At 38.0% G+C, this 25,114-nt stretch overlaps 1 protein-coding gene across 2 annotated transcripts in view; it reads right to left on the bottom strand.

Annotated features, from left to right (window-relative positions):
- casp2 (caspase 2, apoptosis-related cysteine peptidase) overlaps positions 1-24,264 on the bottom strand; it is a 62,302-nt gene extending 38,038 nt beyond the window's left edge. Inside the window, exons 1-2 of one of the 2 annotated variants that reach the window (XM_039763726.1) lie at positions 23,900-24,264; positions 22,132-22,285 (exon numbers count right to left, since the gene is read on the bottom strand). In XM_039763726.1, the coding sequence (XP_039619660.1) occupies positions 22,132-22,281 (150 nt within the window). In that variant the 5' untranslated portion in view covers positions 22,282-22,285; positions 23,900-24,264. Of the gene's footprint in view, positions 1-22,131; positions 22,286-23,755; positions 23,857-23,899 lie in introns of those variants that run through there. The other variant, XM_039763725.1, reaches the window with a different exon arrangement.
- Between the last annotated feature and the right edge of the window lie 850 nt (positions 24,265-25,114).

Here is a 25,114-nt window from a genome sequence, read left to right as displayed (position 1 = left end):
GAAAGAGCAGTAAATGTCAGTTCCGAATGTAAAAAACTTGGAGAAAAACTTGGAGACAGACTGGCTGCTTTAGAAGATGGGAGTAGAAGGTATAATGTCAGAATTGAAGGTCTGCCGGAGAATCGAGAAAGTTCAAACCCTGTGAAATTCACAGCTGAACTTTTTCTAAAATAATCAGGGGCGACTTTAAAGCAGAATCTGAGATAGCAGCGGCTTACCGCGGACGCGGATCAAACACCGTCAGACCCCGACCAAGATCTTTTATAGTTCGTTTTGAACGATTATCATTTAAGCTAGAGGTGGTGGCACTCCTCAGAAACAAGGAAGATATTATATATGAAAATAATCACATTCGTATCTTCCCTGACTTCTCTCCAGCAACAGCTATTAAACGCGCAGCCTTCTATAATATTAAACAGCTGCCACGGCAAGCCAGTGTCAAATACAGCCTCCTGTTTCCGGCAAAACTGAAAGTGGAATGGCAAGGTCATTTCTATGTCTTCGCTAGCAAGGAAGAAGCAGAAAATGAATTAAGAAAGCTGATCCCGGGACTATTCTGATACATAATAGTGAGTTATGGTGGTAAATGATAAAGCTAGGATTAATAATCTACTGTCTGATCTATTCGTTTTAAAATATGGGTTTTTTATCAGCATATATTCTCATATATTCTTATTATTACTTAGTATTACTAGGGCGCTATCTGTTTATGTTTTATTCTGCCTAATTACTTTTTCTTTTTTTTTCTCTCTTTTTCTTTGCTAATTATCTCATCTCTACCCTAAACGAGACTGTTCAATACCCTTGGTTTACTGTTATTGCTATTACTGCATTAAGACTTGTTATGCTTATTTTGGACAAATCTTTAACACCATCACCCGGGTTTATTATCTAGGGTATCATCTTAATGCACTAAAATTGCTGAAGACTATATATATATATATATATTTTTAAGTGCAAAATTATTATTTTTTTTTTTTCCTTTTTTCCTCTCTTTTAAAGACTATATTGGTAACAGATATCTCTATCTTTTAACCCTAAAGCGCCACTGCATGGGGGCTTGTTGTGCTTTGGACGTGCTCTGTCTCTGGGTATGTCAGAGGACTGGGACTGCATGAAGTGGGTTTTACCCTCACTTGGGGAGGCAAAAAGGGAGGGTGGGGAGTTAAGGGGGGGAGAGAAAGAGAGCAGGCTTGATCTATACCTAATCTATCCTCTCAATCTTTATAATTATAACTATCAACGTAATAATAAGCTGCATGGCAACAACTCTTGGGGAAATGGGAAGTTAAGACCTAAACTATTTCACTTCCAGCTAAGACTATAAAATGACATCAAAAACTGTAGGGATGTAACAGTGGTATTCTCAAGTACCAGGTACTCTTTTAGCCATGAAAAATCACATTTTCTGTTTTGCAACATGAGACAGGACATTGTCATTTGATATGAAAAAAGTTTAATATTTTTGATAACTTAATGATAGATATTACTGGTGCATTCACCCTATGTTTAGGACAGAAAATAAACATGAAAGATTTGCATAGGAAAAGTAAGGTTTGTGTTTTGGGAAATAAGGGACAATATAGAATAAATGAAAAATATTTTTAAAATTATCTTCACATTCCCACATGCTGTTAGGGTGGCTCTGTAAATGAAATCCAAAATGATTTTTTGGATTTGAGAGGTCTGCTGTTCAGACCCTGCTACAGTTACTTTTCTGTTTATTAATTTTCAGAAAGCCTATAAAGTTATTTGAGTAAAGAAAAAAAATAAAAAATCTGTGTTTGTTACAAATATGCATTTCTGAGGGCTAAACATGGCTAAGCCAAAAACTCAAATTAAATTTTGGTCAATTTCAAGGGGCTGCTTTTTCCATGCAGAGCCATCTGGACCAAATGTTTTAATTTCATCACATACTATACCAATTAATGTACCAGTGTGCAAAGTCTGTGCCTGCTCAGTGGTTTAGTTCTTGGGTTATGGAAATTGATGATGACCTATGAAATTAGATGAAAAAATGATAAAATCAACACCCCCCAGCAAACTGGTTGTATCTTTGAAAGTACTGATCTTGCATCCAAAATTTTTTACAGGTAATTTGACTGGTAATCTTTCCAGAATTTTTTGAGTCCGAAGTTTGGGGGCCATTGGTTGATTTGACATGGAATGACCCTACTGATTATTGCTATCTTGCACATTAACCTTCTTTAGCATTTATTTCCGAGGAGGTCTGGACTTCATCTTTCAGAATGCCCCCACATAGTGAGCAATTTATTTATCTTTTGAAGTATAAATTACTATGTAACTATTTTTTTTCATTACTTTCACAATTCAGAGTTCTTTGATATTGCTTGAGAGCTTGATTGTTTATAAATGGTAGAAGAAACAAAAAAAAAAAAGATATATAAGAACAGAAGACAAAATTCTTTCAGAGCAAATACTGTTTGCACCAGGTCGAGCAAGGCATTAAAGAGCCACTTTCTCAAACACAAACACTTCACACATCTTAACAGATACACTTCCTCATTCATTAATGATTACTCTCATCCAATCCAAACTTATTCACTTCACAAATAAACATTCAATAAATTCAAACCTGTCAAATTTATATCAATGCAATATTTGAAATCATCAAGCATATGTTGCACCAAATGCATTCTAGTGTTATTGTTGTTATCATTCCAAATGAGCAAGCTCAATCATTTAAATTATTTTTTTTCTGATTAAATACACAATGGAAGTGTGTGAATCATGTACCTTTTACTGATCAGCCATAAAGTAATATTCAACATTTACATTGCACTTTAACTATTAAAATGAGTTAGCTAGCAAAAATGTCTCTGTCAAAATGTATTAAAAAGAAAGTTTACAAAGAGAATTGTCATTTCAATAGCACAAGGACCAAAAGCAATATCTTTATAATGTTAATATTCTGAAATGCTCAGCCATTCTGCCTGATCGGAGATGAAACACTATCATAAAAGAACTCAATGTGAGGTATGACTATCTTCAGAAACATGACACTTTTAGTTGATATTATTCACCACTGTTTGAGGGCCAGGTGAAGGAAATCTGAGCCCTTGAAAGTGGGCTACTATAAAGGGCAGAAAGAATGCACCCATTAACTAAACATAATGAGCAACAAGTACCTTCCTTAAAGTTACATGGATACTGGCTAAACAAAATAAAGCCTTCAGCGTTGTGAAGGTATTAAAAGAATTTGTTATATATATTTTGTCTGAGCAGCCTGCCATGATAAAATGATTAACTGCAACCATGATAAATTGATGGATAATGTTAAATAGGTACCTCTCCCAGCTGCAAATGTTGCACACTGTGTTCATGTCTTGGAAGTGAATATCCAAAGTCAGGTGATAGAAGGTGTCAGTTAAGCTGATCATATATCAATAGCCATTTATGAATCAAAAGGCAACACAGATGTGGTGCATTTGTGAGATAAAAGTCAAATGATGCAGAATTCAGGAATAACATGTACTTGGAAAACAGCTGAATGTGAATGAGCTACTACTCCTTTCGCTCTAAGTATGCACCCTCTAGCAACACTTAATACCCTTGAAAGACAAAGCAAAAAACAGGATTCTAGAAGTTTGTACACATTTATTAAAAATAAATAACTGATATGTCACACTGACACAAGTATTCAGACCTTTTACAATAAAACTTGAAATTTGGCTCGGGTGCATCACCCATTCTATTGATCATCACAGACATTTTTCTACATTTTTCATCTTTTTTGGTATCCACCAGTGGTTAGTTCAATTGATTGGACATGATTAGGCAAGACAAGCACCTGTCTATAGAAGGTCCAACAATTGACAATTGTGTATCAGAGCAAAAAACAAGCAATAAGGTAGCAGGAATTGCTTGAAGAGCTTTGTTCAGGCACAGATTGGGTTGGGGGGCTACAACAAAAATCCTGAAGCATTGAAGGCCCCTAAGAGCACAGTTGCTTCATAACTCTTAAATGGAAGAAATCTGGAGCAACCATAACTCTTCCTAGATTCGACTGCCTGGGGAAATTTTGCAATTGTGGGGTAAAGGCCATGGTAACAGAAATGGAAAAAACCAGATGGTCCTGTGTGGTGATAGAAACTTCCAGAAGGAAAACCATCACCACTGCAACTCTCGATCAACCAAGACTTTAAGACAGAGCGGTCAGGAAGAGTTATCCCCTCAGTAAAAGACACATTAAAGCCTGCATGGAGTTTGCCAAAAGGCACCTGAAGGACTCAGATTGTGAGAAACAAGAATCTCTGTGTTGATCAAACTAAGACTAGTGTCATGTCTGGAGAAAATCAGCCACTACTCATCAGCAGCACAGCGGAGCATCGTTATGGAAGCATCATGCTGTGGGTATATTTTTCAGTTGCAGGAACTGGGAGACTACATAGGGCTGAAGGAAAGTTGACTAGAACAAAGTACATCAGTATTCCTAATGTAAACCTGCTCTAGAGTGCTATGAATCCCAGAGCAATAGGACAATGACCCTAGACCGTAGGCTTAAAGCAAAGACAACACAGGGTCAACTCTGTGATTCTCCCCGAGTGGCTCAGCCACAGCCCAGGCTTAAACCAAACTAAACATCTATGGAGGGACTGGAAAAAAAGCTATCCACTGAAAGCCTACATCAAACCAGACAAATGCCTCACTGAAGACATTTTATTTGACATGGGTTCCATATCAAACTGAGGTTTCAGGACTTCTGAGTTCAGAATTCAGTATTAATGTAATTTTATCCAAAAAAAAAACCCACACATTTTAATAAACCATTTATTTTCTTATATCCAACCATGAGGTTAGTGTTTATATACAAACTTACTAAAGCAAGAGTGTTTCCTCAAGGTTTCAGGAAGTGAAAACATAATTGAGCTAGTGGTATTGAAAAAAGAGAAAGGGGTATATCAGGACCTGTACCGACTGGCTAGACAGAGGGACCGTGCTGGGAAAGATGTGCAGCGGGTTAGGGTGATAAAGGATAAAGATAGAAACGTACTCACAAGCGAGGAGAGTGTGTTGAGCAGATAGAAAGAGTACTTTGAGAGGCTGATGAGAAACGAGAGAGAGAGAAGAGGTTGGATGAAGTGGAGATAGTGAATCAGGAAGTGCAACGGATTAGCAAGGAGGAAGTAAGGATGAAGAGGTTGAAAAATGGAAAGGCAGTTTGTCCAGATGATATACCTATGGAAGCATGGAGGTGTTTAGGAGAGATGGCAATGGAGGTTTTAACCAGATTGTTTAAATGAATCTTGGAAAGTGAGAGGATGCCTGAGGAGTGGAGAAGAAGTGCACTGGTGCTGATATTTAAGAATAAGCGGGATGTGCAGGACTGCAGTAACTACAGGGGAATAAAATCGATGAGCCACAGCATGAAATAATGGGAAAGAGTAGTGGAAGCTAGGATAAGAAGTGAGGTGATGATTAGTCAGCAGCAGTATGGTTTCATGCCAAGAAAGAGCATCACAGATGCAATGTTTGCTCTGAGGATGTTGATAGAGAAGTTTAGAGAAGGCCAGAAGGAGTTGCATTGCGGCTTTGTGGACCTGGAGAAAGCGCGTGACAGGGTGCCTCGAGAGGAACTGTGGTATTGTATGAGGAAGTCGTAAATGGCAGAGAAGTATATAAGAGTTGTACAGGATATGTACGAAGGAAGTGTGACAGTGGTGAGGTCTGCGGTCAACATGGAGGTGGGATTACATTAGGGATCAGCTCTGAGCCCTTTCTTATTTGCAATGGTGATGGACAGGTTGACAGAAAAGATTAGACAGGAGTCCCCGTGGACTAGGATTGCTGATGCCATTGTGATCTGTAGCGATAGTAGGGAGCAGGTTGAGGAGACACTGGAGAGGTGGAGATATGCTCTAGAGAGGAAAGGAATAAAGGTCAGTAGGAACAAGACAGAATACATGTGTGTAAATGTGTGTAAATGAGAGGGAGGTCAGTAGAATGATGAGGATGGAAGGAGTAGAGCTGGTGAAGGTGGATGAGTTTAAATACTTGGGATCAACAGTACAGAGTAATAGGGATTGTGGAAGAGAGGTGAAAAAGAGAGTGCAGGCAGGGTGGAATGGGTAGAGAAGAGTGTCAGGAGAAATTTGTGACAGACGGGTATCAGCAAGAGTGAAAGGGAAGGTCTACAGGACGGTAGTGAGACCAGCTATGTTATATGGGTTGGAGACAGCGGCACTAACTAGAAAGCAGGAGACAGAGCTGGAGGTAGCAGAGTTAAAGATGCTAAGATTTGCACTGGGTGTGACAGAGCTTCCAGGGAAGAGGAAAAGAGGAAGGCCTAAGTGAAGGTTTATGGATGTGGTGAGAGAGGACATGCAGGTGATGGGTGTAACAGAACAAGATGCAGAGGACAGAGAGATATGGAACAAGATGATCTGCTGTGGCAACCCCTAAGGGGAGCAGCCAAAAGAAGAAGAAGAAGTACCAGCCAAAAGTGGTCCAGAGAAGGATAACTATTGAAACAGAGACTGGATTATGGGTTTCCAAGGCTCATTTTTTGTGACTGGGTAGCGAGGGCTAGCCTGTTTGGTCCGGTCACACTACTGTAGCTGTTGCTGAAAAATTTAATGCTGTTTGGGTGTGTGTCATTTCCCTCTGGAAGAGATGACAGTGGATTGCATTATGGTAAGAAGGCAAGTCGGTGGGGGCAGTGTAATGCTCTGGGAAATGTTCTACATGGATACCTTGGGTCCTGGAATACATGTGGCTGTTACTTTGACATGTACCACTAAAGACTGTTGCGGACTATGTACACTTCCTCATGGCAATGGTATTCCTTGATGGCTGTGGTCTCTTTCAGCCGGGTAATGCACCCTGCCACAAAACAAAAATTGTTCAGGAAAGTTTTGAGGAACATGACAAAAAGTACAATGTGTTGACTTGGCTTCCAGATTCCCTTGATCTCAGTCCCATCAAACACCTGTGGGATGTGCTGGAAAAACAAGTCTGATCCATCGAGGCCCCACCTTGCATCTTACAGGACTTTAGGCCCCACCTTGCATCTTACAGGACTTTAAGGATCTGCTACTAATGTCTTGGTGCCAGATACCATAGGACACCTTCAGAGTTCTTATAGAGTCCATGCCTAAATGGGTCATCTATTCTGGTGACACGAGGGGGACCTACACAATATTAGGTAAGTAATATTAATGTTGTGATTGATCAGTGTTTTCTATGTATCTATTTTTGAGCTTCTGTAAAATTTTAATTTCCCCTTGGAGAAAAAATAAAGTACTATATAATCTAATCTATTTCCAGAAAACAAATCAGCAAACACTAAATTTGTATTGCTCAATTTTTGAAACCAAAGAAATTTTTATTAGTTTATTAGTGTAGCTGCTAAATGTGAGTAAAGCACATAAGACACATATTTAAAAGGTACTAGAGTGAACTTGACATTGTCTCCTGTTATGAGTAATTTTTACACTTACTGTCAGTCCCATTCAATGACTAATTCTTTAATAATATATGGGCACTTATGCAGAATGAAAACAGAATCAATGCTGTTTTGTTGGAATAATAAAAATAATCTTAAATTAACAAATTTGCTTTCACAAAGGCAGTCTTAAAATTATGACTAATCTAAAAAAGGACAGAAAGATTTCAAAAATAAAGTATCAGGTCTATGATATTGGAAATTTAATTTGACTTGACAAATTAAATAATACTCTTAATACAGTCATATGAAAATGTAAGTACACCCCATGAAATGGTTTTTACTTTATAAAATATGTGGACTTAATATAATTTGATCATCATTTAAACAGTACCTTAGATAAATGGGATACAACTGAAAAAAAAAACAATGAAAATATGACTTTGCAATAATTTACTCAATGCAAAATGAACAGATATGCCATTTATGTCTGTGGAAAAATTGGTAGACCCTTGGCTCTAACAGCTAATTGTATGAGCCAAATAATTTAAGTTAATGTTAATGGTAAACTTGCCTTAATTTTTGTTTAGTTTGAACTTGAACATAATGTAGCTTTAACATATATAATGAAACATTCAGCTCTAACCCTATAAGTTAAAAGTAATGGAACATTCTTAATGTTAACTTTGTGTGACAACAAAATAGTCCTTAGGTTGAAGTTAGACTGCTAGAAGGCAAAAAGAACTGTTAGACAGATAGGCATTAAGGGCATATAGTTTTCTGACCATATGTATGTATATGCGGTAAATAACGCAAGATAGAATCCTTAAGAAATGTAACCTACATACTCAAGCCTCAAGTGGAATACCATAGCCAGGAAATTTCCCTTGTTTTTGTTTGTATTTTTACCTTTTATTCTTTTTTGTGTGGAATGTTCACTTTGAATCTCACTAAAATCTTAAGAAATTTGGAATGTGTTTTTTTTTTTTTGTACAATGTGTCATACTACTCCTGGAATGCCTTTCTGGTAACTGCATTTCAACAATTTTGAACTACGTGGACACCCATCACAAACGCTGCTAAACTGGTATTGACCCGTTGGCAGAAATAAACTCAAGCAGGCATTCCCTTTAACTGTGTACCAGTCTCTGACATCAACTGGAAGAAAGTTTTTCCCCACCATGCAGAATTCTTTCAGCTGTGCAATGTTTTAAATCCCCTCCACAGAATTAAATGACTTTCCCTTTGGTTTTCGCCAAATATGTCTTCTAGTACTGTGGCCAAACATCTCTCTTTGCTTGATATGCTTGTAAACTTTGACATCAACAGTGAGTTAGTTACCTGCATGTCTCATGATGAAATTCTGTGGTTCTTAAAGACTTCTTTCAGCACCTTGCATTCTGCTGCTGGGCTAAACTTGCTGCAGGAGCCTAGTCTGTTCAAGTTGGCAGTTACTTGAAATCTTAACTTTCCAGACTATGAAATGGTTAATTTCCAATTGTTTGGAGAGCTTTTTAAATCCCTTCCCAGACTCCTAGGCATTTATAACATTCTTTCTGAAGGCCTCAGAAAGCACCTTCTATCTAGACATGGTGATAACACACATTTCAACATCAAAGAGAAAACCAAAGGTGTGAGGTTAACATAAGCCTGGTTTCCCAAAGATTTTCTCTTAACAATTTCCTCATTTGGTGCACCGATTCAAATTTTATGTATTTGAAACAGTAGTAAAAGTAGGGTTGCATGTCTTTTCTTCCATTAGCGAATTTTGCATTTATGTTTATTTAAATTATGCAATGAACTACAAAAAATAAATTTTCCATGTTTTACCACCTTTAATTAACTATCCTAAACTAAGCTATTTGTTAGTTAGGTTATATTAATAGCAACATTTTTGAAGTTATGTTAAAATGCTTGTGTAAATATTAGTGTACAGTAATCCCTCCTCGATCGCGGTGGTTGCGTTCCAGACCCCACCGCGATAGGTGAAAATCCACGAAGTAGAAACCATATGTTTCTATGGTTATTTTTATATATTTTAAGCCCTTATAAACTCTCCCACACTGTTTATAAATATTCCCCGCAGAGTTATACAGCATAATCCCTTTGTATTCTCTTAGATATTAGGTAAGATTCATTGAAATTATGTATATAAACACACTGTTTATATACAGTAAAACCTAAATATTATTTTAAAGATATTGAGTGTCTCCGATATCACATGTTACAGCCATTACGATAGACATGCCACCAGCAATAAATACGTACAATGCAACAAAAATAGTATACAGTAAATGTGTGTGTACAGTGACACTAAACGTACGTACATGTACTAAGTACTGTAAGTAGAAAATTAATTATGGTTACTCACCAACAATGACACGATGACTTGTCCGATAACAATGAGTTTTATTTTACTGCACAACAAAAGAGAGCGTTACAGCCCTTAAAGGAGCCACTTCAGGCGATTGTGTAGCACTGCCGTTGTTCTTCTTCTGGCAGTCTTCAATCCAAATCCCTAAAGCAGATTCCATCCAGACTACTGCCTTATTGCATCCACTTACAACTTGTTTTGCACCCTGGTTAAAATGGACACTGAGGCCGTAGATCTTATATTCCTTTCCTACTTTTTAAATAAAAAGAATCGTAGCCTTCAACAAATCCAAAACATTTACCTTTTCGCAATCGTTAACATCTTCCGCTTTGCTTGGGCACGGCCCCTGAAGCAGTAGCAGATCGTTTTGGAGCCATAATGAAGGGCTTGACTATGCACAAAGATAAACACAAAAGAGCACAACTCTTTACACAGCGAAACACGTTGATGCTGAATGAGCGAGACGAGACTTCCTGGTTAACACTGCATTCAGCAAGCAGGAACTTAACTGTGTGCTCTGATTGGTTAGCTTATCAGTCATCCGCCAATAGCGTCCCTTGTATGAAATCAACTGGGCAAACCAACTGAGGAAGCATGTACAGGAAGTAAAAGACACATTGTCCGCAGAACCCGCGAAGCAGCGAAAAATCCGCGTTATATATTTAGTTATGCTTTCATATAAAATCCGTGATAGAGCAAAACCGCGAAAGTCAAAGCGCGATATAGCAAGGGATTACTGTATAGCCAATGGGAGGTTATTATCCATCCATTCATTATCCAACCCGCTATATCCTAACTACAGGGTCACGGGGGTCTGCTGGAGCCAATCCCAGCCAACACAGGGTGCAAGGCAGGAATAAACCCTGGGCAGGGCGTATACACACGTATACACACACACACACACACACACACACATACATACATATACATACATACATACATACATACATACATACATACATACACCAAGCACACACTAGGTTATTATCCCCACAAGCTAAACTGAAAATAGAATATTCCAATTATTTCTTGTCATTCTGACTACAAACAAGTTTAAGATCTGCCTTGCGGTTGGTAAGACAGGAACACAAACAGTTTCAAACCATACTGAACTGAAGTCTATGTAAGTTTGCCATAGAAAAGTAACAGAAAGAAAAGTAACAATCTTCAAGTATAGAAACTAACTGAAGTTTAAAGGCAGAAAGCTAAGATTGTAATGAGACAGAAGAAACCTTTTTCACTTTTGCATTTTATACTTAGTGTGTAACAACTTTTTTTCTGAATTTTGTGTTTTGATCCTTTTTAAAGTTTTACTAAAAACTTTTAAAATGAAGTTTTTTGAATGAAAGATTAATTTTGTTATGCATTTTACATTTTTGCTGGATACTGCCTTGCCAACTCAGTAGCTGATTGACATTGAGATCTTGGAAAAGATGCAGCTACACCTTAAGTTTGAAACTACCAGTTTAAGTCTGATGTTGGCTCACAACAAAAGAAATCAGCAACACCCAGAGCAAAAATAATATTGAAAGACACCGTACCATAAAATGTTTGCACACTCTGGTGCATTCACCAATGCTCCTTGTGTGACCTCTAAACTGAGGAAAAAGAATTTGCATACCTTAAAAGTAGCTTTTAACTGAAAGTGTTGGCATTCCTAGAGCATGACTGAAATTATTCCATCACACGAAGGTCCTAGCTCAGACCAGGATAATTTTTGAACGACTGTTAATATTAGATGAAAGTGTAAGCAAAGTAACCATGCTTCAAGTAACTATAGAAGAAAAATATGAGCAGATACCCAGTTTGATGAAGGACACAGAAAACCTCAACAATGATCAATTTAATTATGAAAAAATAAAAGATTGTTGAAATAAAAGTTTCTGCAGGGAAAATATATTGAGCTATATGAGATATTTTCTTTGCTAAGTGAAGAGGAAGTGTAAAAGAAAGAATATAAAGGTCTCAAGGCTAAATTAAAGACTTTAAACATTATGGTTATTGATGCAATATACTGGGTTTGGAAAACACATAACCACCTTTTAGTGTGACAAAATAAAAGTATCTTGACTATGCCTTGCAGTACAGTTAAAAAGTTTTTTTTTTTTAAGAAATTCAGTGAGTTCAGAATTTCTGGTGATATCACTACTGCAAACAGTGCCTCCAAAGCCTTGAAGCCTTGGTAAAAACAACAAGTCAAGTGAGTTCATTTGTAACTTCCATCAGTACGCTTAAGGTGCAGAATGTGGAGCAGGCAGTACTACTCACTTCAGCTGAAGCTTTAAAAAGGCGGCAGGCTCTAGATTTGGAAGAGGCACAGTTGACAGCCAAAAGATAATTTGAAGAAGTTTCTGGTGTCAACCAAAATGCATTCATTGAATTGCCAAAGGTTTACATACAAAACTTCATTCAAAAGAAAAAGGAGAACATTCCAAGGCAAGAGGATATTGCAAGATGGTTTTACCCCAAGGATGTGCATCTAGCATGGTTAAAAGAGGAAGTGGGCTTGTTAATAGGTACAAATGTCTCTAAAGCCAAGGAGGTATGGAGAGTCATACACAGCAGAGATGAAAATCCTTATGCCATGAAGACAGCACTTGGATGGATTGTTAATGGTTTGCTAAAGAGGTCAGATAATGAAAGACTGCAAAGATATACAGCCTGTTGTGTGTCAATAATGGAAACACAACAAGCATAGCTGTGGGGAGAAAGAAGAAATGTCACAGGAAAACATTAGCTAGATACATAAAGATTCAGAGTCTGAAAAATTGGTGGATGGACACTATTGCACAAATCTGCCACACCCAAAATGCCAAATAATTGTTGTATTGCAGAACAGTTTGCTATAGGCTAAAAGAGGAAACTTAAAAGGAATCCAACATTCCATTAAAATAGATAAGACGCTAAAACATGAACTTTAAATTCCCCTGCAAGAATCAATTTGTTTGACTGGTAGCATCCCTGTATTAAGGTACACTGCAAATGAAAGTACTCGGTTCGAGTCCTTTGTTGACAACAGAGTCTAAGTGATAAGGGAAAACTCATAGCCCTTGCAATGGAGTTATGCCACACATGCATTAAATCTAGCTGACCAAGCATCAAGATGACTCACCATAGGAAGTTTTATCAAAAGTAAGATATTGATTCAAGGCCCAAGCTACCTGCTAAAGCGGGAATGTAAATGGCCAAAAGACCTAATGATGGAGACTTGCTTATTAAAGATGATCCAGGAAATCATAAATTCAACTAGTGTGAAAGAGAAAACTGAAACCATAAAAGACCTCATAGGCTATTCAGAGTGGCTACATTTGAAGAAAGTAGTGGCATGGCTTCTTAGAAAGAAGAAGTGCTAATGCAGTTGAAAGATGAAAGAAAGGCATTCCAGTTTATGATCAATCAATCTGAACATGATCCAGAAAAACAAAAAACATTTATCACAAAGCATATGAGGAAGCATAAATCGACAATGAAGTCATTCACTTTCTTTAGAAGAATTATCTAAAGCTGAAACAGAGCTTATTTGCCTCAGTCAGTCCAATCTGCAGGGAAAACCTGGGGTTTGGTGGCAGAATTGGCACTAAAGCCACCATAAAAAAAGTCACACTGGTTCCATTCCATCTGAACTAGTGTGGTGCTGAGGTGTCACCCATCGCATGGCTGCACTCGGTTCCTAATCTGTGATCCTGAGTTGGTTTGTCATGTGGTGGGTGTGGCAATGTGCTGTTTCAGCACGTGCTCCTATCTTCTAAAAAATTACAAGCTTGCCCAGAACAGATTAAAGCTTTAGTGAAAAATCACTATGTAAAGAAAACTAGCCAACTCTACAAACTAGATCCAGCCCTGCACTGTGAAATTCTAAAAAGGTGGAGGCAGACTCCGCAAAGCTGCTATGCCAAAAGAAGCTAAACACCTAACAATTCATCACAAGAATTCACATGTGGCTTCATTTACTTTGCAGCACATTCATAAACAAAATGGATATTGTGGACTTAACTGTATGCAAGCACAGTCAGAAATATTGATTCCTCAAGTTAGTTCAGCTATCACAAGAATAATTTCAAAATCTTCAACTTGTAGAAGATACAAAGCAAAAACAGGTGTGCAAAAAAATGGCAGATTTGCCTGAAGATTGTCTACTCCATGACCAGCCATCTATTACCAATGTTAAAGCTCATTATTTCAGAACTTCTTAAGTTAAAAGAGGATGAAGCTTAGTCAAGAGGTACGGAGTAATGCTCATTTGTCTAGCATTAAGAGATGTATACACTGAACTGACACACAGTTTAGACACAGATACCTGCATCAGTGCTACACATCGCTTCATTTGTAGAAGAGGACGAGTTAAAGTCACGCTTTCGGATAATGGGACAAAATTCACTGGTACAGAAAAGAAGCCACGTGAAGCAATCAAAGACATTGGCCAGGACAAAATAAACAATATGATAATTAAGAAAGAAATTAAATGGATATTCAACTCGTCAGCAGCTTCCCGTCATAGCAGCGTATGCAAAAGACAAATAAGAAGCATAAGTACTAAACTCTATCAACAAACATTAGACGATGAAAGTCTTAAAATAGTAATGTGGGAAGTAGAACACATCATCAAAAACAGGCGCCTCACAAAGGGTTTTAGATGACTTGGAAGCACTGACACCCAACCATTTACTGTTACTCAAGACTCAACCCAGTAAACCTCCATGACTTTTGTCTATAAATGACAGTATACACAAGGACGCTGGAAACAAGTACAATACATTGCTGATTTGTTTTGGAAAAGATGGACTACAGAGTATTTACTAATACTTCAAGAAAGACAAAAATGGTTTACACCAAGAAGAAATTTTGAACCAGCAGACATAATTCGGCAACAACAGGTCCACCTCAGATGCCATCGCAGCCACACTACATTATTCCCTCTCCCATCTGGAGAACTAAGACTCCTACATCAGGATGCTCTTTGTTGACTACAGCTCTGCCTTTAACACGGTTATCCCCCATAAACTGTCTGCACTTGGCCTGCACCCCACCCTTTGTGACTGGCTCCTAGACTTTCTGACTGGCAGGCCCCAGTCTGTCAGGATTAGTAATAAGATTTCAGCCACCATTATCACAAACACAGGCACCCCACAGGGATGCATCCTCAGCCCCATCCTCTATACCCTGTTCACCCTTGACTGTGTCGCCTCCCACAAAGATAACATCATCCTGAAGTTTACAGATGACACTGCAGTATTTGGACGCATTACTGGTGGGGATGAGGCAGCCTACAAGAAGGAGGTGGACAGTCTGGCATCATGGTGTGAGGACAACAACCTCACCCTCAACACAGACAAGACGTAGGAGATGATAGCGGACATGAGGAAGGAGAAGAGACCTCACCGGCCACTGTTCATCCAAGAGCTTGAAGTGAAAAGGGTAAGCAGTGTTAAATACCTGGCGTCTACATCAGTGAGGACCTCACTTGGACTCTTAACACCACACAACTGGTCAAGAGGGCTCAACTGTAGCTGTACCTTCTGAGGAGGCTGAGGAAGTTTGGTATGTCAACCAATAGCCTCGGCAACTTTTACAGCTGCATTGTTGAGAGCATCTTGACCAGCTGCATCACCGTGTGGTACGGCAACACTACTGATATGGACCGCAAACGCCTGCAGAGAGTGGTAAAGACTGCTGAGAAGATCACCAGGACCCCACTGCCCTCTCTGCAGAGCATCTACAACTGCAGAGTCTGCAGGAGAACTGCCTTGATCCTCAGGGACCCCAAACACGAACTGTTCACACTTCTACCCTCAGGCAGGAGGTATAGAAATATGAAATGCAGGACTTCCAGGCTAAAGAACTCTTTCTTTCCCAAGGCCATTAGACTCCTGAATAACTGACTGGAGTTTATAACCATGGGTCACCTCATTCTATCTACCTCATACAACTGTATTTGACTTGTCCATCACACACCTACCTGCACAATTACACTTTATACTTTTATTCTGTTTTTATACTTTATGCTGCCTGTTATTTATTATCTATCTGCTACTTATTATTTGTTTATCTTTATACGTTGGTTTTGTCATTTGGTGTGGACAGCAAAGAAAGAATTTCATTGTACAGGGAAACAATAAACTTGAACTTGAGTCATCAAAGCAATGCCAGATGTCAAAGGTGTAGTCAGAAGAGTTTGTGCACAGACCATAACCAGCATACTGGAAGACCTGTAAACAAGCTCTGTCTGCTCCAAGAAACAGCAACTGAAATGATGGGTTTTAAATTTTGTGTGCTTAAATTGCGTTTGTGCATTTATGGTACCAGTCAAAAGTTGTAGAACACCTCTGTTTTTCAGTTTTTATGGAAGTGCACGCAGTTTCATTTGTTAATGCTTCATGAAATCAAGGTATAGCACAAATGAACAAAGGCAAAACAGAAATTAGCCAAGGAATCATTAAGTGTACCAAATTTTATTCAAATTTTTGATTAATCAAACTAGCCAACTTTTGCTGATGTAGCAGCCAAACTGTGGTAATCTGTTAGATTCAGAATTCCAGTCACTCTATGCAAGTCACCAACTTTGGTTCCAGCAAAAGAACCATAGAATATCACACTTCCTCCTCCAAGTTTGACAGTTGGTGTCACACACTGAGGAACCATCCTTTCATCAGCTCAATGGCATACAAACACCCTGCATGATGACCTGAAGATTTCAAATTTTGATTCATTGGTTCATGAGACTTGCTTCCAGTCTACAGTAGTCCACTGCTGGTATTAAAAACCCTATGTTGTCCTTTAAGGAATGGCTTTCTTACTGCCACTTGCCCTGTCAAACCTGTAGCACAAAGTCTTCTCTTCACAGTAGAAACGAAAACTTGTTTATTGTCCACCACTGTTAAGCTGTGCTTGAATCTGCTGTGCTGTGAGGTGCCGATCAGGCAAGAAGGTGACCATCAGGAACTGATGCAATTACTGCATTTAATTATTTATTGGTGACACTTCTACAATAAAAGATTACTCCATCTCCTCTCAGACCAGCAACCTGAAAAGGGTGTAGCACTCAAGCAGAAAAAGACACACATTCACCTTCATGTTAAAACTGTGAAGTTTAGCTTCCGCTAGAAATTACAAAGGCCTAAGCAGAAACAGTACATCAAGCCAGCAAACACACTGCAAAATAAAATCCAAACCCTTCACCCACTAGTGCCAAGTTACTGGTGAATGGTACTATAATAAAATACTGACCAGCAGATTAAAATCAATTGGGAATTTACATAACTTAAAAAAATGCAAAAAGTGTGCAAATGAAAGTTAAATAATTTTGTGTGAAAGTGTTGCTCTAATAGTATCTCATGACAACATATAATTTATTTAGCCCCAAGAATTTTAAATGCAGACTTGTATACACCTAAACAATATTTTAAATATGAGACACTCCAGTCTCAATTATAGGTTTAAAGCTCTACTAAAAAGGCAAGAGTTCATCTCGCAAGCCTGTACCTAGAGATAAACTTCAACAATGTAGCATTAACTGGGTATTCGCAATCTTCCTGTGAAGACTCTGGAGATATAAAATATTATGTGGGATAAACGGATTCAAAGGTTTTTTGTGCTAGATGTTATATTGGATGGTGAATACACCATAGTCAGATTATTTTAGCAAATGTTCAAACTCATAATATTGAACTATGAATTAAATATATATTGTTATGCATGTGTGACTGCAGATTACCGTCCTGGCACTGCTGAGGTAAGCAAAACCACTCCGGGACAAGAGCGGGCACTGTCGCTAATTGTATCTTCTCTTTCACCCACAGTTCTGAGAAGACACCCAAAGAAGATGCTTAACCTCACCAACAGTGCCCAGAGTAGGCTCTGCCCCTTTGACTAGGGACACCATAAAAACAGGGGGTGCCAACAAGGTGGCGTCTCATTATGACCATACACTCAGTGATGAAAGAGCTCCAGGTGACAAAAATCTTCTGCAGGTTGAAATAAGACAACTTTTTTGTGCACTCTGTTTACTTCTTCTTGCCAATTCAACAGGGTTGCCTGGTTGATGGCCTAGTACTCTTCCGGACTTCTTTCAGATTGTCCATGTGTTCACTAATATTATATATCTTAAAATATGTTAAGATAGTCATGTCTTAGAATAGTCATATCTTAAAATAGTTTCTTTATTCCTAAGCTTTCGACAACTAACAGGAATCAAAGGCAATATATAGCAAGTGAGTGGTGGTGGGAATGTTAGATGGGATGGATAATTAAGGTGGAGTTCAGGAGGTGTTGGTCATAAACCCTTTTTATTATTTGGCTGTTCTTTTTAATCCCGCATATGATGAGTTCAAGTTCAAGTTCAAGTGTTTCTTAATGGCGTTTTCATTGTAGAGCCACAATTCAGCCAGCTCTCTGGCTCTTTTAGTATTGGCCCTGAATTTTACTTTCACAGCATCCCAGTTAAACGTGCGTCCGGTGGAACTTGCATGTGTGTATATCAGAGAACATATGTCCTTCCTTCTAACAGCATTGCAGAGTTCCTGTATGCATGTTGATGAGTGTTTAGATGTTTGTCCCATTGCATGGAATGCTGTGAAATGTGTTTCTTGTCTGTGAGGTCGATTTTTTGCTTTAGGTGTTGAAAAGGAAGGTCTGTAAAGTGTTTGCCAGTTGTGCGCCATCTTACCCCAAGATCTGGACAGGATGCATGCTGTACTTTCTGACATACCACAATGTTAAGGGATGGTGTGGGAAGTACAGTCAGGGACCAAGCTGGAGTTGACTGCTGATGTCTGGAGCATCTCCTATACAGGCATGGTTTAATAAATGTCACATTTCTTGATTTGATGTGAAGAGACAAAAAACAATGTCTTTCATTCTTTTTTGTGTCCATTATATTGCAATGGGTGTTAATCCTTTTCAACAAAAACCTAATACAACTCCATTTATGCGATGAAAGGTGGTTGCTGGAAAAGTGTAATATATTGTCTGTATAACATTCCTTGCGATAAACAATTGTAATTAAACCAGCATGCCATGAAACTTAAACAGTACAACAGTATATTTGGTGTAACTGCTATAACCTAAGACAGATTGCTATCACCTTGAACAAACCATAAACTGTAGACTGCTAGGCCATCTGAATATTTACATCTTTTAAACGGATACATTTTGACGTAAAACTCTCCACCTTTATTGATTTGAATCTTGTACCTTTCAGACCATTATTTTTGAATCATAGAAGTGAGTGACTGTTAGACATATTTATTGAAATTATAGCACAGAGCAATTAGTATCAGAATGGACAATCAGCCTATGAAAGAAAAACAATGGTTTTAAGATTTTTTTATTATTCTTATTATCATTGTTAAATCTATGTGAATTGAGACCTTTAAAGTCTGGTGTATGCTGCAAAGAAAAAGAACAGAAACAACAAGAAAAAAAAAAAAAGATCATCCTCCAGACTTCTGCATTTTCCAATTAAACTGGCATGATACAAAACTGAAAAGTGAAGAAAAATCTGAAGCAGCTATTCATCCAAACTTAAAGCCCATCTTCACCATCATTGTATCCTTATAGAAAATATTCTTAAAATAATCACTTAAAAATATATATTTCTTATTTTTGAGACTGAAAAGGGACATTTTAGAAGTACCAGTGCTGTAAAGGAGCACTTGCTTTGGCAATTGGCACAGGTGTAGCTCAGGGCTTAGGACAACCATTTGGTCTGGTTATGCCAAGCTAGTAGGCCCCTTTGTTTGAAGTAGTTGTTGACGCAGAGGTAAAGCTGTACAAGTGGGGTGCTATAAAGCACCTATATGAAATTGACAGGTTAATTTCCATGATAAATAGAGTAACAAATCGTTGCCTACTTTTCTAGGATTTAAACATTCCAAGTTTACTTAAATAAAATGAGGAAAAATACACTGCACCATGGGGATGTGCTTCAAACAGCATCCTCCTTTTTAAAAAAAATACTGTATATATATATTATTAAATATAGACTATTCACTAACCTCTCGCTGCCCTTGGGTGAAAGTACGTACTTTTTTGAGGAACCTACCATATAGCTTTTGCTGAAGAAAACCAAACATTCAAACAAGTAGTACATCTAGCTAAGTAAAAAAGCCAGGAAAAGCTGGTAATAACACACATCAATTGCACTACTCCAAGCTACTTACTGTATACCCAATCCAGTTTGAAAATAAAATTACCAAATTACATTATGATGGCACAATGTTGCCCCCTTATACAAAGTGAACCAAAATGAAGTACCTCATTTCTCAAGGTCACTGCTCGAGGTAAAAGCAGCCGAGTAGGTTTTTTGATAGGTGATCCCTTGGTAGTTTACAGATGGCAACATGCCTTGGTCCAGTGCACACCATGCTTTCAATGTCAAAAGTATTCTTCAAAAACAACAAATCCATTATCACTATGCAATGCGCCTTACAAATGCACTTCAGTATTCCACCTAATGGTGACGTCCAAAGTCAGAAAACAGTTCTTCAGTGGGTGGCTAAAATCAGTGGGTGGCTAAATTTAGACAGATCGGTGCAACATTAAACAGAAAAACTTCATGTTGTCCTCTGACTGTACGAATGCCTGAAAACATCCAAGCTGTAAGGGCATCAATTTTGCAGTCTCTTAGACGTTTAGCGCACAAACATGTTTCTGCCTTAGGCATTTGTAATACGTCTTTGAGGAGGATTTTGCATGAGGACCTTAATTTCCATTCACACAAAATAAAAATATTGCAGGAACTCACAGAGAGATACTGGGAGAGCTGTAGAGAGTTGTGCGCGAACATTCTGCATACAGTTCATCGACATGCCATTGTCATGAGCGGCAACAAGGCATATTTCAATTTGAATGGTTGCATAAATAAGCAAAACTTTCGCGATTGGGCCGAAACCAACCTTCATGAACTTCATCAGTGACCCCTGCACAGTAAACGTGTTACAGTTTGGTGCGTTGTTGCAGAGTTTGGCATTGTAGGCCCTTACTTTTTTTGAGGATGGGAGAGCAACGGTCACCATCACTTCAGAACGTTACATTGAAATGCTAGAAAACTTTCTGTGGCCCCAACTAGAAGAAATGGATGTGGAGGGTGCCTGGTTTCAACAAGGTAGAGCAACAGCTCATACAGTGTGGAGATCCATGCAAGTTTTTCTGGCGATGTTTGCAGGGAAGATGAACTCCGTGCGCGGCAATGTCAGGTGGCCTTCACGTTCACTTGATCTTGCTCCGTGCAATTTCTTCTTCTGGGGCAATCTCAAACTGAAGGTATACACACACCAACCTCAAAACCTCAAAGCAATCAAAGGACGCTATTCACCACAAAATCGCTACTATTCCCCTTGAAATGGCCAAACAAGTCATGCTAGTGTTCAGAAATCATTTTGAAGACTGTTTCGCTAATGATGGCCACTAACTAGAAGACATCATTTTTAAAACACAGTGAAAAAATTTTATTTTGTATAACCTTTCTTGTGTCGTAATGCAATGTATTTTATATTGTAGCATTTTTGTAGAATAAATGTTTCAAATGTGGTACTTGTGGCATACTCTTGTATTACTGTGATATAGTGGCTTTAAACAGGGGTTAATGGAAGAGTCCTTACAAACTGTCTCTGGAATGTATTCTGCAAATAGGTAAAAACATGGTTGAAAATGTTCCTGCTTAATCCAACTATTATCCAAATGAATATCACAAAGAGGTATCCTTCACCTCAAAACCAAGGCAACCACTCCTCAAACATTTCTGCTGAAAAATTTGCATTGGTTTCCTTTCTGTATGTTTCTTTTTTTTAACATATGACACTATAGAAGATACTACTGCACATTCAAGCACAAGTCCTGTGACAGTTGTATATTTAAAATATCATAGCACAGATCGATTATGTAGATTGTGAAATATCACCCTTACTAGTCAGAGCAACAATCAAACTCTTGTGTCTCCTTAAAAAATATGCCTCATAATTGACCTGAAAAGTTGTCTCACACCAAGACCTAGGGGCTACTTCAAAGCCCTAATAATGTGTGGTTTAGCCAACACTGTATATTTTTTATCAGATAAAGACTGTTTGAAATCATCAAATTAAGGTATGTATTTTCTTCCTTTACCAGTTGCCCATCCATCCATCCATTATCCAACCCGCTATATCCTAACTACTGGGTCATGGGGGTTTGCTGGAGCCAATCCCAGCCAACACAGGGCGCAAGGCAGGAAACAAACCCTGGGCAGGGCACCAGCCCACCGCAGTTTACCAGTTGTTACAATAATAAATTTATAACCAACAGTTGAACAATGATTTCAGTCTGATTTGCTCTAATCAGATCACTTAATTTGCTTTAAAATAAATTTAAAGTACCTTACCATAATTTTCTCTACCATCTCATCCGTTAATATATCAGCAGCCAATAAGTGCTGAAGCAACTCTCCAGGTACCAGCTGTTTAGCCAGAATAACACGGTGTTTCTTCAGAGCATCCTGGTGACACTGAGACATACCAAATTCTCCTAGCATTTTACTGAAAACAAAACACAAATAAATGTAGTAGGCAATAATATCCATTTTAATAAATACAGTATTATCTAGCAGATCTTTACATAACCAAAAACATACAACTCATGGCACTTAGAAGAGTCATTAAAAACAATATCTGTGAATTGAAATTATGTTTTGTTAATATTATACTAGCTATTTGTTTAAAAAAATCTGGAATTTAACTTAGTAGTTTTTTATGTTAACTCAATTGCTAACTGTATGAACAGTAACTTCAAATAATACTTTACGCGCTATGCTAGTATGGCAACATTTGACTGGTTGCAGTGATGTTTCCCTTGACAAGACTCTAACTCTCAGATTTTCCACCTTTTTTGCTCTTCATTGTTAGTTACCTCCTACTCCAAGTTAGACAAAAAAGTGGTGCTAGCCATTTCGTGTCACAGAGTTGTAAGCTTGTCTTCAAAATATACTGAGCTGCCTGGCTAATGGTAACTGATGCAGGACATAGTGTTACTTAAAACAACACTAAATTTCACCCAATTTCACAAATGTAAAAAAAAGAATCCTGTCCAACTAAAAACTCTCATTGACAAGCACTGTAGTGTTTCATAATTATAACAGCTTTACAGAGCAGTATTAAGGTGCATTGTAATGAAACTTAAAGTTACTTATAAAATAAATGAAGGCACAAAGAGGGTCTTCCACACAGTGCAACTTAATAATGATAACATTAACTACAATCTAATCTAATATTTAATTAGTTATTTTTTGTATATACATTCATCACCAAACTCATTAAATAGATTTTAAGTGGTTGCAATCAATGGAACCAATGCCAAAAGTTATCAGACACATGGCAGGAATCTTCCTCGCTCTCTTAACCTGCACATGGTCAATTTGGAGTAATGCATATACAATAAAAACTGTTCACTGCGACTATTTTACCATAAAGTTAACATTTATATTTATAGTTATTTTGAACTTCCAGAGACATTTTTATCTAAGTAAGAAATGTGCGCGATTTACTCCTGGCTGCACCGTCACTGGTATCGACACAAGCAATTGTATGTCCTCAAGTTCAAGTGTTAATCCATTGTACGACTCTGCAATGGAATGGCTCGGTACAGGCAGGTGTCAGGTAATGGAGCAAGTGGGCTCCAAAAATGGAAGAATATACGATTATATCAACTGGCCAGCATGTTCAATTAAACAGAGATAAACGTATATATTTGACCAGTGTGGCTTTGAGATAAAGTATTTTCGGTTAAATTTCAAAGAAGTGTCTTAAATAAATGTGTTCTTATCAAAAGAATGTGCCTCTGAAATCGTATTTTTTAACAAGTGTTACTAAAATAGATCCTCACATAAACTTGAATTAAGCAGGAGTGTGACAGTTAATATTTGCATTTCCCGTTTTCCTTATTATGTTCGATGACGTTTAATATTAACATATGCATACTTCTGCCTCAAGAAAATAAATAACACTTGCCACCTTTGACGGATGCCACTTTTCTGTCTCCTAAACTTTACAAAACTCGTTCGAATGTTGCTACAGGACATCACGAATCAGCCAACATTTTGACTTGATCTCGACTGTATTGTAGTTTAATCTGGTCTAAAACAAACAGAAACTTACCTGATCTACTTGGTGGGGGCTACACTGGAAAGTAGGTTGTTTTAGTGGATCAATCCACCTCCCTCCCTCACTCTCTTTCCCGCCTTCAAACTCTTCTCGACAAAATCTCTTTCCGGATCTGTAAACTCAAAATCAAGTTACCCTTCCGGGAGAAGAGACAAAGAAAGAGGGAAGATAACATATTTTTTCTAATACACTGCTTGCTAAGAATAATTGAAGAGATAGGGGGGAAAAAGGTTAAGACAGAATGTATTTTCTTTTATAAACATGCACGAATAAAACTTTCTATGTAAGATCCGCAAAAGATTCTGCACTGCCTGCTTAAACTTCCGGCAACAATGCCCCAACAGGCAACTGAGAGGGCGGGGTTTGAAGGAATTGTGGGAAGCAAATAAATGCCGACAGGGTGGTTAAAGCTGACGTCAGTGTCAACTCAAAGTGATGCTCCCTTTCCTTGTTTTGTTATATTGTGGGTACGGGGTCTGGCCGTTTTGGATTAGATTCATTTTGGGCGATGTAGTTCAACAGTGATTGAAAACTGTCTTTTTTCGAAGTGTAGAAACGCATTTTTAAGAATGAATTGTACTGTTCGCATGACGTGAAAGGCGCGATATTCAAACAAGTTTGACTAAAGAATGTAGTTTTTAGGTTAAGAACTGATTTGTTTACCTCAGGTAACGGAAATAAGGTTGTCATTAAGAGGATTTGTCAATGTTAATTTTAGCCAGCTACGTATACAGCCGTTTACAATTGAAACCGAATAGTCTTTAAATGATATTCTTATATAATACGCTATCGTGGCTGCTCGTTTGTCTGTCCAGGATTTTAAATCACCTGTAGCTCACAAACCGTTTGAACTATTGACCTGAAATTGGTTACACATATACTACGCGACGGCTACAATCCGCTTTCGGGGTGATGATTAACCTCCAAGGTTATTCCTCTTGTTATTTTAGTTTATTGTAGAGGCAGATTGTAAGTGAAAAATTAAGGAAAACGTACTAAGTAATTGCAACACAAACACTGATTTAATCAGTTTTAACGCGAAAAGATGCCGACGAAAGAAGAGAAGAAGCAGGAAGCGCATCAACCTCTGAGCAAACAAATGCTAAACGTACAGAGAAAGAGTAGGAAAACTAGGAAAGCTCAAGTCAAATGTATTTACTTCACGTTATCGTGCAGTCCGCCGTTACTGGTTATTAATAAGTAAAAATT

The sequence above is a fragment of the Polypterus senegalus genome, chromosome 9 (assembly GCF_016835505.1).
Source record: "Polypterus senegalus isolate Bchr_013 chromosome 9, ASM1683550v1, whole genome shotgun sequence".
Lineage (NCBI taxonomy): Eukaryota > Metazoa > Chordata > Cladistia > Polypteriformes > Polypteridae > Polypterus > Polypterus senegalus.
Note: the sequence above shows the minus strand (reverse complement) of the source record. Positions and strands in the feature narration are given on the sequence as shown.